At 39.5% G+C, this 14,420-nt stretch overlaps 1 protein-coding gene across 14 annotated transcripts in view; it reads left to right on the forward strand.

The window, feature by feature from the left end:
• Positions 1-70: 70 nt before the first annotated feature.
• The window catches only part of DLG2 (discs large MAGUK scaffold protein 2), a 1,027,713-nt gene continuing 1,013,363 nt past the window's right edge, over positions 71-14,420 (forward strand). For 11 of the 14 annotated variants that reach the window (XM_052812309.1, XM_052812312.1, XM_052812315.1 and 8 more), the window contains exons 1-2: positions 72-211; positions 942-2,013. In XM_052812309.1, the coding sequence (XP_052668269.1) occupies positions 1,995-2,013 (19 nt within the window). In that variant the 5' untranslated portion in view covers positions 72-211; positions 942-1,994. Of the gene's footprint in view, positions 212-941; positions 2,014-14,420 lie in introns of all 14 variants that reach the window. The other 3 variants (XM_052812305.1, XM_052812308.1, XM_052812306.1) reach the window with 2 other exon arrangements.

Raw genomic sequence — 14,420 nt, forward strand, 5'->3', positions numbered from 1 at the left:
ACGGCGGCTTCCGATTGGCTGCCAGCCGTGCTGGGCGGGCGGGTCAGCGCCCGGCCCGGTGCTGGTTGCTAGGGGCGGCGGATGGCGGCGGCGGCGGCGGCTCCTCCATGGAGACGGGGCTGAGCGGGGATCCTGCAGCCGGCGGCCGGGACGCGGGGACTCCCCCTAGCGGAGCGAGGAGCCTTCGATGGGGGGAGGCCCCGTCCTCGGGGTAACCCGCTGAACCCCCTCCCCTCGCCCAGGCCTCAGCCCCCCGCACCGGGCGCCGCCTGCGGCCCCCTCCCCTCAGCGCCCGCGCCCCTTTCCCGCCCGTCCCCCCCTCAGCCCCCTTCTTCCCTTCCCTTCCCTTCCCTTCCCTTCCCTTCCCTTCCCTTCCCTTCCCTTCCCTTCCCTTCCCTTCCCTTCCCTTCCCTTCCCTTCCCTTCCCTTCCCTCCCCACCAGCTCCTTTGTGCTCCCCGTCCCGTCCCCGCCTTAGCCCCCTCCGCTCCTGCCTCTCTCCCTCGGCAACCCCCGGGGGAAGCCGTCCTCTTCCCTAGACCTAGCCCGGCTCCTCCAGTTCATCCCAGTCTTCCACCGAGCGAGCCAGCCCTCTCTGCCTCGTCCCGCTTCAGAAAGCGACGGACGGTTCCCTTTTGGACCGGGAGAAGCTGGGGGGGTGTGTGGGGGTGTGGAGTCCCTGCCTGGAGGGGACCGGGGACAAACAGATCCCAACTGTGAACATCTTTAACGGTAGCAAAACAGAGCCGCCCCCCCCTCACAAATAACGGTTTCCTTCTCCTAAAGAAGACGATGCAAAGCAAAGCCCCGTCAACGTGCATCGCAGCTCCTCGTGCGGGGAAGGGGAGCGTCTGGAGCTTGTCCACCTTTTTCATACTTTTTCTTAAGGAGCTAGATGAGGAAAATCTATCCCGTTTCTGTTTGTCTCTTTTTGTTTTTCCAGAAAAAGGGAGGGAGACAGAGGCTCGTATTGAAGCCAACCAGCTGCGCTTCCGAGTGCGAAACTCTGGACTGATCCCATGGCTTGCTTTTCGTTTCATTAATACTTCATTATCTCTGAAAATGAACCTTTTGTGAAGCTCGTCTCCTAACTCTCCTTATTCCTCTTTCACGAGGTGGCTGCTGTGCAGAGGAAGAAATGGCATGAAGTAAATGACTCCAGTATAAAGCAATCTGCTTTGCCAAAGTGCCCAGTGAGCAGCACTGTCACTTTAATAATTCCAGGTCAAGGGATTGCTTTCCTCGTTTTCAATCCTCTCTTTTAATACATGGGAGGATCAGAGGGACATTAAAGACCGTAAGGCTGGGTGGCTTGCAGATAATAAAAATGAAAGTGACTGGCCAGTGACTTCTGTTGGGTAAGAGGGTGATATTTGAAGGCTGTTGTCTGGTGAGGAAAAAGGGACCTTTTCAGTCTGCTGTGTAGTCACCTAATACATAGCTAGCGAGATTCATTCAAGAAGTGAAAGAAGTTAAAAGAGTCACTTTGGATTGTTTTTGTCTTCCTCCTTATTTGGATTATTTGGGCATTTTTGTCCTGCAAATAATATGTTTTTGAGCATGTACAGGTGGAGTTTTAAGACAGCTGCCTAGAGATGGACTGTGCCTTAATTGTATTACATAAAATCTTTTAATTTTCAAACTTTGCTGCCAGAAGAGGAGTTATAATAAGGTTTTATATTGCCAAGGAACATTTTCTCTTGTATTTTTATAGATTCAAATATATTTTAAGGAAATTGAAAACATCTCTTAAAAAAAAAATCAAAAAGCTTCTTTTTTTCCCTTTTTTTTTCTTATTTGTGGGAAGCATTGGAAGTCCAGTACAAGAAAACAGCAAGTATTGATAGAAATGAAGATGGAAGCTGCATTTCCTAACTGAACTGTAAAAGTGTTTTGCAATAGATAGCCAGTTCCTGACCTCGCAAAGTGTTCTACCAGTACATCGTTAATACCTATAAATAAGTGCTTGCAGCCAGATTCAGAAGTAGGAAGAAGAATGCCAGTCAAGAAGAAAGGTGGGCTATCAAGCTTCATATCTCATATTGCATCTTCATTTTGTTAGATTGTTCATTTCTAGTACTTACAATTTCAAATTAAAAGTGTTTTAATGGGGGATTGAAATTGTTTTTCTTTTGCGCTGAAAATGGGAGCAAAACCCGTGCACTTACAATAATAATTTTTAGAAGTATTTTTATGCCATGTTTTAAGACTTGTCATGTCAAATTTGGCCTCAAATAATTATTTTATAAAGATCAGCCATCAGAGATCTTGAACAGACACCAAGAGAAAAGCTTGGCATCTAATTTTGTGAGAAGCCTCTCTTACAAACACTAATGAATTTTAAAATCATAGGTTTAGTCTATTATCTATTCTTTACATGTTTGGTGGATAAACATCAGCTGTCAGTAGCAGCATAAATTAAGGAATAAAGTTTCAAGGCTAATTTTAAATAAAAGTTATCAAGAGTTGTGTTTTGAAGGCCATTTGAATGTGGGTTTTTAAAATGTGATTCTAACTAACTTTGATTTCCATGCTTTAATACGATGTAAAAGTACTATCTTTATGACTGTAGTATGGCAGCATTTAAGAAAAGATGATCGGTCTTACGTTTTGCCCCTTCTCTCCTGAAGTTTGTGATTACAGCAAGTATAGAAGCAGCTTTGGAAAATGTGGTTTCCAGTGTTCAAACAAGAATTGGAGAATATATGAGGGGAAATTCTTTCTCTGAAAACACTTGTAGACCTTAGGTTATTTCTGGTTCCTTGCAGATATGACACCGATTTAAAATTTCAGAATATGCTAGTAGAATAAATGGCATGTGAGCCCTTTCTATTCGGCTTATCTCTCCAGATGTCCCTGGATCTGATATATCCCTGGATCTGATGATACCAAAACGTGGGGGAAGGAGCAAAAAGTGAATGTTACACAACAGAAATGGGGATATAGTTGATATGACTATGGATTCTTTTCCTTGTAGGAAATAACCCTTCAGTATTAGTTATGAGTTAACGTTTACTATGTAAATAATGATAAAAACATGCAGATTGCTAGAATTATTTTCATACAAAAAGCAATAAATAGGATTTTGTGATTGTATTTTAGCACATGACAGTGTAGAAATGAATTTTCAAAACTGAAATATTTTAATGAATCGTATTGTCATTCATGTAATTACTTACAATTATGTGTAGTAAAGATGGGAACGTGTATGGAGGAGTACCAGCCCTTAATAATTCATCCTGCTGTGCTGTAAACGTGTCAGCCTGATGTACTGGTGAGGCTTGCGTACTCTAGCTGTTTACAGAAGGAAAATTAAGACTGTCTTTTCATATTTTAAGTCTTAATCCTGAATTAGTTGATTTACACTGAGGATGTTTCTATGCTGTTTAGCTGTAATTCAGTTTCAAAATACTTGCTGTGGTGTTTTGGGGGTGAAATCTTATGGGCTCCTTTGTGCAGGAAGTTAGAGTGGCAATCATAGCGGTCCCCTCTGGCCTTAAAAATCTGTGGATTTCCTTTTTGTTTCAAGACAGTCTGGGTCAGTCTTAATGTACATCAAGGCTTTAATTTCTTCTTCTGTTTTATGAGGATATGTATTTTGACAATTTTAAAATATAAACTCAAGAGACCCAAATATCTTCCTTGAAATACTTTAAACTGTCACATCAGTCAGTGCACTGAAGTTGCCAGTGTGATTGTATTTGAGTATTAAAGGGATATTGTTAAAAATGTATTTGAGCCTGTAAATTGCAGGATTAAAAATGTTAGCGAATCAGCAACTGTTATTATTTTGAATGACTTAATTTGTCTAGTTCATGCAATAGACTTTAACTTTCTAAACGTAATTAAAAGCATGCTGGCAACTTGAAACATACTACCCTTTTAAAAAAAATCTGCTATTGTTACATGTAATCCCTGCTACTCCTATGAATATTAGGGAGATTGAGGGGATTTTCCCCTGGGTTTTTTTCCCCATTTATTTGCTTTATGCTTTTGACAGCACTTTGTGTCTAACTAGTTTCATATTTCTGTTCTCCTTTTCTGGTCTTGGGAGTTCATGTCTACTGTCTTTCCCACCCATGCCATCTGTAGAAATCTCTGTGGGATACTCTCTTCTAGGCTGTGCAAAAGCATGTATTTCAATGGCAACATTAAGGACAGGATTATCCCTCTCCCTTTCAGCACTTCTTTATGTGTTGCTATTTTGGATTTGATCAAAATATTCTCCTAAAATCAGTATTGAGACAGAGTAACCTGTAAAAACAAGTTCTAAAATATCCTGATACTTATCACTGGAAGTTGTTAGCAAACACTGCTTGCTGTGGCATTGACTGGTTCTGGGTCTTTCTAAAGAGCAGTGAATGCATTTGGAGAATTTGCCTTTGAAAGAGCTCTCACATCCAGTACTGGTCTTCCAATTTCACATAGCTTTGGACATAATTACACTTTACCTTACAGCTTGATACGATGTCTGCCATCTTGCTTTTAAAAGTCTAGGCCTGTTTAGTCAGGAAGACAATAGTTTCCTTAATAGTAAAAAACATGTAACTTAGAGGAAGCACTGATTTCTTATGGATGTGGCAAAAAAGGCTTGCACCTGGTTCTGATTGTGTTTGTGTCAGTATGTGATTGCCCTTGCCTGATGTGCTAGAGTGAAAAGATTTTGTTTTCTCACTTCATTCTGGAGGAAACTAAGGTTCCACATTCCCAACAATATTCACAGAGTTGTCATGCTTGCTGTCAGTCTCGGAAAACAAACAAAAAAAGCAAGGCTGGAAAGGGAGAACGGAGTACCCTGCAGGCATTGAATGTGCTCCATTTAGATAAGGGGCGAGACACTGTATGGATTATTGCACTGCTGCTGCATGTTTGAGCAAATGGCTATTCTCTTTGGCTTTTGGTTGCTCATCTTTCACTTAAGTACGCTTAAAATTTTAAATCAAACCAGACCTTTGATTTCAGTTACAAAATTGTTTGTTGGACAGTGCCATTTAGAGACGATATGGGATGAACAAATTTGAGAAGCAAATAAATTCATTATTTTCACTTAATTTTTACTTTACTTTCACAAACTAGGGTATGTTTGCATACAACTATTCATAACAAATTTATGGAACTTCTTGAGGAAAGCTTCTCTTCAAAGTAAAATAACACTACCATACAGAAGAAGTGAAGTCCGGTTACTAAGTGAAGTCAGGTTTTTGTGTGTTTTTAAATGTCTTCCTCCCTCCCTGAGTTACTTAGCGGAGTTGATTTCTGTTAATTGTAAGGGACTATATTTAGATCTGTAATTGCATATATTTTGGATTCATCTACGGAATAGTTAAGAGCATAAGATGTTACTGTAATTCATTCATGTCTTTCACAGTGACGGAAAGAACTAATTAAATCCATGCTCCTCTGTGATGGAGACCAGATTCCAGTTTTGGAGCCCTGCTTGTGATTCACACGGAGATGGCAGGAACCCCCACATCTAGATGCCTGGCTGCACATGTGCTTCTAGACTAACCCTGTTGCTGTCTTTGCATATCTAGCTATGTCTAGGCAGTAGGAGATACTTGAATGTTGGGATTTACACTGCCCTAATCCCACTTTCCATCCCTGAGAGTGAGAGGAATTATATCTTTAGCCAGGTGAAACCTGTGGGCTGCTATTACTATATTGACTCACTCCACCTTGTAGCCAGTTTATAAAGGCATGCTGATTCTGTTTGTCGTGGAATAACTTTTTTCATCATACCTCTTATATAAAGAAATGTTTTCAAGGACATGTTTTATGAAGCACATCAATGTCAATTAAAAAGTCTTAGTCTGATCCCATGTGGACTACTTTTGTGCCATTTAGAAGAATCTGACAGATATGCTTTATGAAATGCTAGATTTTGTAGTGGTAATGCTAACTTTATGTGGCTGGTCTGTTGAAAAGAGGGGGTCTAAACAACTTGACAGGAACTTTTAAAGCAAAGTTCATAAAGGACCAGACAAAGCTAGCTCCCATTAATGCATTGGAGTTCTTCATGCCCCAAATCGCTTTAAAACTCGCAACTTCTTTTTGGGTAACAAAATTTAAATTTAGGATCATAACTTTTTGTGTTCGAAAATCTTAGTGAATGTAGTTGTAGGCTCTGTACAGTTTACAGCAGGAAATCCAGCATGTATTAGAGATTTTTGTTTCCCTTTTACTTCTAATAAGTCATTGGTATTACAGGCTTTTTGTCCTTTCAATTGCTGGGTAAGTATTCTCAAATAAGTACATGGCTAAAAGGCCACATTTTTCACTCCAAGTTCTGTTCAACTACCTCTCAGTTTTTAGAGTGAATCGAATGGGAGCAGTGCAAAGTTGTAGGTTATGTTTACAGACTGGAAAGAACAATTTTAGTTTTCCAAGAGTTAAACAAACAAGTGCAGAAAATTGCTATCTAAACTTTCCTAACTTTTACCATAAAGCTTTGATTTGAAGATGTAGCTGCTTTTATGGCAGTAATCTTTTTCCAGCCATTGTTTCCTCTGTGAGAAACAGTGAGATATTTTGCACACAAAAGGACTATAGGAGCAGGCATTATAAGAACAAGTCTTTGTTATATAAATGTAGCCTGAAAATCTAAGTGGGCTCTGGACTGGAAATAGTGAAATTTATATTCTTTTTCCAGTTCTACCATTGTTCTGCCATTTGTCAGATGTTTAACGCGGATCCATCCCATTTTAGTTGCCTCACTTACGTAGGGTGCCCAGCTTGTTGTCCTGGAGGGCTGCTTTGGTCAGCAGAGATCCACCTTCAAAGGGCTTTTTAACCCACCTAAGATCTGAATTGTCTTCTTGACAATTGTCATCTCTTGCCCCATAGACCGTAGAGGGAACATAGGGTAACTACACTAACTCATCTCAGTTAGATGACGTCTCAGTCTCTCATATAAATTTTAGTGGAAAAACCATCTCCTTATCGGAGATATTTATGAGAGCTGACGTTGTGTGTTCTATGAGTGCCATAAATTAACACTATTCATTATTTTTGTGGGGAAAAAAGTGTTATAAATTATTGTACTGTCAGTCACTAGATGTGGAGGCAACCATAGCGTTGATACAGACACAAGAGGCAGCTGTGCATCGTCTCCTCCATTCCTGTTAAGTGCATATTGCATTCAGTAGAAGTAATGATGTCTTGCATTATAAGCATATTTTTTTCCTTTTCATTCTCTCTTCTTTCTTTCTGAATTTGTTCCAGATGGCCAAGTTAGGTGTCAGAGGGTGATCATGGAGAAAAAGCTGAATTTGTAACTAGTGGCCAAATGTGATAAAAAGATGATTTTGTGGTTCCTGCTTCAGCAAAATGAGAAAAATTTGCCTTACTCAGATTTGCTTCTTTTGGTCAGGTCATACCAGGTTCTTGCTTCTTACAGGTATTTTAAGGTCTGTTTCACTATGGTATCTTCTTGTATTTATGTAGATTAAAACAGTGCCAAAACAACATCTTTATAAAAATAAAGATCATGTTTTCTTTTGCCATAATGATCCCAGAAATAGCCACCTGATGGGTGATGACAGTAGTAACCAACATACAGAATATGTGAAGAAACCATTTGCTTTTTAATGGCTGTGGTCCAGAGGAGCTTTTGGTGGCATTAAACTCTCTTTTCCAGGACAAGTTAGTGCAAATGCTCTTAAGTCTGTCTTCAGTTTTGGGATGAAGAGGTCAATGGTTCCTTCAAAACACATTTATCAGGGAATTGAATCATGTAGAGTTTCCTGGAAAGAGGGAATCTGGACAATTTATGGTTTTACAAACAGAAACCAATTTTTTATGTTTTACAGTGCTTTTCTCTCCCCTGGCTGTATGGCATATATCGCATTATTCTGTAGTGGAATAACTCAAGTCACCTTCCAGTTCAGTCCTAGGTGTTGTGCACTATAGCAATGCTGCCTTGCAGATGGATGCCTGCTGAGCTGTGCTCTTAACAAGAAAAACTCAAAAGCACCACAAACAAACCCCAACCCAAACTTTGCAGATCTACAGATTCAGTTGTTTAATGTCAAATATGTAGCATTAATTTTCTGTTGTTGCCTGGAGGCACATGTTTTATTAACTCAGAGACTCTAGTATAACACAAAGGTTCTTAAATGAAAAATTCTGATGTGAATGTGAGAAAATGTAAGACCATAGTGCATATTTTGGTAATAAATAAAGGTGATTTAATCTCATTCCATTTTAGTTTTTCGCATCACTAGAAAGATGTTAGTGTTACTGAATTAGATCTGAATTTTCTTAATTCCACATTGTTTTCTTTCATGTGATGTAATACTTATTTTGTATGAGTTTTGAAGTTACTTATTCCTGAACAGACATCTTTGTGTTAGCTTTCTGTCTCATTCCAATTTTCACATTTATGTTAATTTTGATGTTGGATGTTCTCTTAAAGCAAAAAAAAAACCCAAAACCACACAGCAGTTGTATTAAGTGTATAACTCCTAGTTTTTGCTCTTGCAACTATACATCAAGTTCCAATAGTTTTGTGTATTACATACAATTAGATTGTAAGCTCTTCAAAGCAGGGGTCTTTAATAATTTTACACTGTTAAGATGCCAATTTACATTTGTTCTGCTGCATAAATAAGAGGTTTTCATTTGGCGCTACATCATTTTGAGGGTTTGTGGCTTCATTTTTCCTTCTGTCTTCATATTTGCATTGTTGATTTAATATTAGCATTTGTAGACCTAGATTTTAACTTGTGACACTTGAAAGGCAGAAACAAGAAGTTCAGGTGAAGCTACTTACATTTGCAGAATTTCTGTAGTTTTAGAAGGAGTCTCAGGGCCCCAGAATCTGCTCGCTCTAGTGTTTGAGACATGAACAGCCTGTGTAGCCAGGTCACAAAATTTGAGAAAGGATCACTGATGAGCAGGCCCCACATTACCTTCAACACAGCTGGGAAAAAAAGAGCTCACTCTAAAAAAGGAATGGCCCTGGTGGGATGAGCACCTGATAGCAGCAGTTGCTAAAGCCCTTCTGTGGTCCCTGAAAAGAAGTGATGTGGTAGGAAGAATCCAGGTCCTAGAGTGAGCCACTGATAATGAAGCAATAAGTGGACTCTTCCTTATTATGGTAAAGCGTGGCACTTAAAATGAACAGATTATACACTAAATACCAAGTATTTTTTCAAGATTTAATTGTAGTTTACAGGATGGGGTGAGTAGAGGAGGGATATCTGTGGGATTGCAGGGGTCAGATATTCACATCTGGGGGCACTGAAGCAGGAATGCAGTTTGGTGTTCAAGATGCTTTCTGACAAGCAGAAATGCTGGAGAAAAGTTTGTAATTTGCTGAGCCAGTCACTAACTGATCTTTATATAGTTATCCTATTCCTTGGGTAAATACAGTTAGTCAAGTTTAAAGGAATATATTTAAAACTAAAAAATATGTAAAGGTGGCAGTTTAACAGAATAGATGTATGGTTACGTGTAAAATCAAGCACGAAGATACTTGGACAACAAACTTGTTGCAGCTAATCATCATTGATAACTGAAATTTTTCTTAAGGAACCAGTTTTCCTTAAAGTAAATTAGGCAAAATGTCTGATTCTTAACAAACAAGCAAAAAAAGAATGCTAGCATTCTTTTATTATCATCGCTTCCCTGGTCATTTGTGTGTGTGTATTGTGTTCCATAAAGCTGATGGTACTTCTGCCCAGCTTCATCCACCAGTCAGTGTTCTGTGGCATTACTGGGTCTTCAGCCGGAGTTTAGAGGTTGTGCTTTAAGATAAATTTAATTCCAGAAAAGAGAATAAGAGGCTTTGGAAATGTAAACCGTGTACAAAAGTTGCAGGGGCTGGAACTGTTTAGCCTGGGAAAAAGGAGACTGAGCAGGGGATCAACACGACAAGTCACACAATCTAGAAGAGGCTATGAAGGGAATAATGGTGGTTTGCTTTCCACATCGACATCTGGAGGACAAGAAGTAGTTGTCCTGATTTATAACAAAAAAGATGGAAATTATGTAGTAGAAAAAAAACACTGGAACCTTCAAGCACTGAGCATTTAGCCCTCTTCCTTGCATCATCTGCACAAATCAGTGTTCTGTAACAGGAGACTGCTGTGCGACTTCTGCTGTTTGATTGAACCTCTTGCACTGGCTGTTTGGAGCAGAGACCTGCAGTAACACAGCTGCATGTTACACCGCTCAGTGCAGAGCTGCCTGTCCTTACTCTAGTCCAGTTTCTCTTGGCATTTGGATGCCTGCTTTTCTCTTAATATACCTGAGCATATAATATTGCCGTGTTTTATGAAATTTGCTGTTGTACTTGCATAGCAGTTCTCACAGAATATCTGGCCCATTTCTTGGCTGCTAACAGCATAAAGGTCTAGAATAACATTGCTTCGCAACTAAACTGTTCCTAAATTTGTGTGTCGCAGGAAAGCAGTCTGTGCAGAGAATTCACCAAGGCTACGGTTCATTTAGGGGTGTTGCACTTCTTCTTACAGTTAACGGAGAGCGAGGGCAACTCAGAATGCAATGGTAACTTTAAATATCATTCCTTGAAAGAGTCTCTCCACTAGCCCAAGACTAATCTTTACAGACCATGTGTCAGTCTCCTCTGTATGCTGATCTGGTTCCTAGGAGCTGAAACCCCAGAAATAAGCCTGCCTGGTAATCCCTTAAATGATGACCCCCCCTTTTTCTGTCCCCTCGTTTTCCGTAGCAGGACAGAAGATGGGTTTGCGTGTCATGCATACTCTCAGGAGCTGTTATTTTTAACCCTTTTGCTTGTTTGTTGTGAGTGCTCATCACACTGGGTGATAGTATTTGTCACATACGTAATGCCTTATGTTTCCTCAAGGTTGCATAACCCATATGTTGCCTTTTCTTGATAGTTCATTAAAGTCCTATTGTGAATATGAAGGCCCCAAGATGCTGAGAGCTTACTGGTTTGTACAGGGCCACAGATTCCCTGTCTGCTTTCCCTCTGTGCAATCTGCTAGATTAAGTTGCGTCTCATATTGTTGTTTATGTGTAAATATTTTATGATTGTCATTTGTCTAATAGTTCTCAAGCCTTTTGAAGCATTGGAGCCTACAGCTTGTGTTTTTCTCAACCATCTTAGTGTACTGTTTCTTGTATGTCTTTCTAAAATTTGACTGGTTTACACCTCCTCTGTGTGTACAGAGCATTGCATATTAACAGGATTTATTCCTCTGTGTTTGCTGTTGTGTGTGAAGATTAAGAAAGGTAAATGAGTTACTGACGGCTTTGGCTTGGATCAGTGCCGAGGCAGGTTGCCTGGAAATTTCTTATAAACTACTGCATACCCTCTAGTTGATCTATAACAACTCATTTTAATTTTTTGAGCTTTCCAGAGTGGAGGATCAAATCAAGAGATCTTAAAATAATTGAGGCAGGGAACAGTGTTTACTCAGACCTCTGGATCTTTTGTCAGTGGTCATGTAAACAAAGGTGTAAACTCCCCAAATGTAAAGGTAGTTTTTGAGATCCTTTTCTTCTGAAGTTATCAAAGTTCACTGAGAAAATTTCGTCGCGCTCTTTCCTGGTGCTCTGATTGCATTTCTCACTTCTATTTTGGCTGCTGTGTTTTTCCTCCCCCGTTCCTCATGCCTTTTCCAGCTTCAGTGCCCTACATTTTCCTGGTTCTGGTTGTCCAAAAGCAGGAAAGGGTGTCCTGAAATGTGTTGGCATGTTTTTCTTTAAAAAGTCACCTGTGCCACAAACTTCTCAAGTCAGAAAATGCTCCCTCTTAGGAAAGGGAGCAGATACAATTAGAAAAAAAAAGAACAAAATAAAAAACTCCATCTTATCAACTCAGTTAGGGTTAGATCTCAACTAATGTTAAACATCTTTCACTGATGAAATAGTATTTTTCATTTAAGTCAACATTTTTCCATAAAGTTGCACCACAGAAGTCTTCTCGTTCGCAAACTCTGATGCCAATGGGAGGAAAGAAATGCAAATATGATCCTAAACTTAGCGGCAGACTCTTGCAGGCTTGGTGTTCCCTGAGAGGCAGTGGCTGCCTGATACGACCTTGTGGTGCTGCTGGGCACTCTTCACCAGCTGACTGTGATTTCTTGCACAAAGCAGAAGTTTCCAGTTCTTGCTGAGTTTGGAATCGTATTTGTTTTTATTTCTCTCCATCTTCTGAGCTACCTTGCTTCGTAGCAGGAGTTGGGTGACAGGTTCATACCCCTATGGAAGGCAGCAGCAGCTCTCAGCAGACTCGCAGCTGTTTGAAGCACAGCAGTTTGTCCGCAAAACCAGCGGCTGGTCCTGGCCAGTATTGTACACAGGTCCATATAGAGTTTGGCCTATATGGCTTGACTGTGGGCAGAAGGAGCTCTAAGGGATGGGAAATAGGTACAGCATCTGCCTGAATTATGTGGTGCTTCTATCCTCTGATTCTTTGCTTTGAGTCATCACCATTCAACATACCCTGGTTTGAGGAGTTTTGAAAGTGGAGCTTCTTGGAGGCTGGTTTTGAATCAGTTTTATCTTTCTCATATAGATTCAATTAATCCTGTTAGTCAAATCTTTTCCAATTTAATTCTTGAAATTTGTAGATATTCCTAAATTATCTTCACATCGAATACATTTAGTTCATCTAAAGGATAAATGGTTTGAATAACATCTGGGAGATATTTAAGAAAACATTTCAAGTATCCTGTAGCTGTTCCCATAGGCATCATGTTGTGTGAAGTGCCGTGTGCGGGCACGGCTGTGTCATCCTCTGTCCCATATGAAGGCCCACTACGTATCAAAGACTTTTTAATCAACACAACTGACTCCATACTAGCAGAGCGGCAGTGTTTCAACTCTACCAGTACCATACTTGAAATGCTGCAGTAAGTGTAGTTAGATGAACGCAAATGGCATGTAAGTGAAGTCCAATCCTGCGGCCTTCAAGCAAGCGCAACTGCCAGGAGTATTTATATTTTGCTTAAGAAAATAGTTGAACATTGGGTCTACAGGGTCAAACTAACGTACAGGTATTTCAAAGTACACCATGGAGCTTGTTCCTCTGTAGTGCTGCAGCTGTGTAGTTCAGACCAGTGTAAAGTGTACTTAAAATGATGACATTTTGATTTCACAGCATTTACGTGCTTTGCTTTACTCATTCGGCAGTTGTATGGGTGTCCATACAAGCACTGTGCACCTGCACCATGGTAAGCGCTTAACTCAGTTTTTGTATACGTAACTCCCATAAGATTTTGGGTCACCTAAATGCATTCATGTAATCAAAAGCAGAGTGCCTACCTGTTACACTCTTACTGAAAAAACTGAAGCTCAATTTTTTCTGTGTCTCCTTGCCTATATGGAGTTTTAGCGATTCTAAAATGTGCTTGCAAAAAATGAGAGCATGGCAAGGACGCAGAAATAAACCAGAAGATGAAGGGAATGCTTCTGCTTTAAGGTACTGGTTAGTATTGCAAGTGGCATCCAGATCTCGGATACAGACCCTGAGAAGTAGCTAAGGTAGAATTGATTTTGGGATAATTTTATCAAAGTAAATGGTAAAATAATTGCAGAATTTCCTTTCTTGCTTTTAAATATGTGACATTTAGTCTTTCATATGTGTAGCTGACATTTTAAGAGCAATGCTCTAGGAAACAATTTTTTATTGGTGAGAATTTAATTTCTCCTGATATATAGTATACATTACTCTGTACCTGCTTGTATGTATGGCTTCATTTCTTGTTGACAGTGTCCCTGGAAAACTTTTTCTCTAGAAGTTATACTGAAGCTACGTTTTGTTAAAATATAACTTGGGTTGTATTAACAATGCATTTTCTATATAATTTTATTATTTGTTTCATCAGATGTATAAGCGTTGCCCCAACAGATTTTTTGGCTCTATAGTGTAACTGTCTACTTATGGAGCTTTAAAAATCTACAATACATAAAAGTGTGTCTATAAAGTGTGGGGACTATAAAGTGTGGATTATTCTCTAATGATCCTATCTAAAATAACTCCAAGGAAAGGATTTGCCTTTTTTTGATTCTTATATAGATACATTATATTAAGCAGAGACTCATTCTGTACAAGAAAAAATACATAATTTCTTGGGTGGTAGAACTTTAGATTGTTTGAAGGAGGAAAAAGTTTTCCAAAGAAATCCAATAAACAAAGGTACTGATCTACAGCTTTGTTTCGGTATCATATATCTCTGGTTTGTTGTATTGTAGCAATTGCCCATTCCCCAATCAGTAACATAAACCACAAACATTTATGAACTGGTTAAAAAATTATGGAGTGATAAAGCAGTAAAATTTACAGAATTTTTAGTTAGTTTGGATTAACTGATAAGCTCTTGGACAAGATACTGTAGGACCATAAAAGCTTGAAGAAATTTTTCTTATTATTGTATTAAGATGTTTTGAGTATGATTTATTTAAACAAAAAAGTAATGCATATACTGTC

Source organism: Harpia harpyja, chromosome 17 (genome assembly GCF_026419915.1).
Source record: "Harpia harpyja isolate bHarHar1 chromosome 17, bHarHar1 primary haplotype, whole genome shotgun sequence".
NCBI lineage: Eukaryota > Metazoa > Chordata > Aves > Accipitriformes > Accipitridae > Harpia > Harpia harpyja.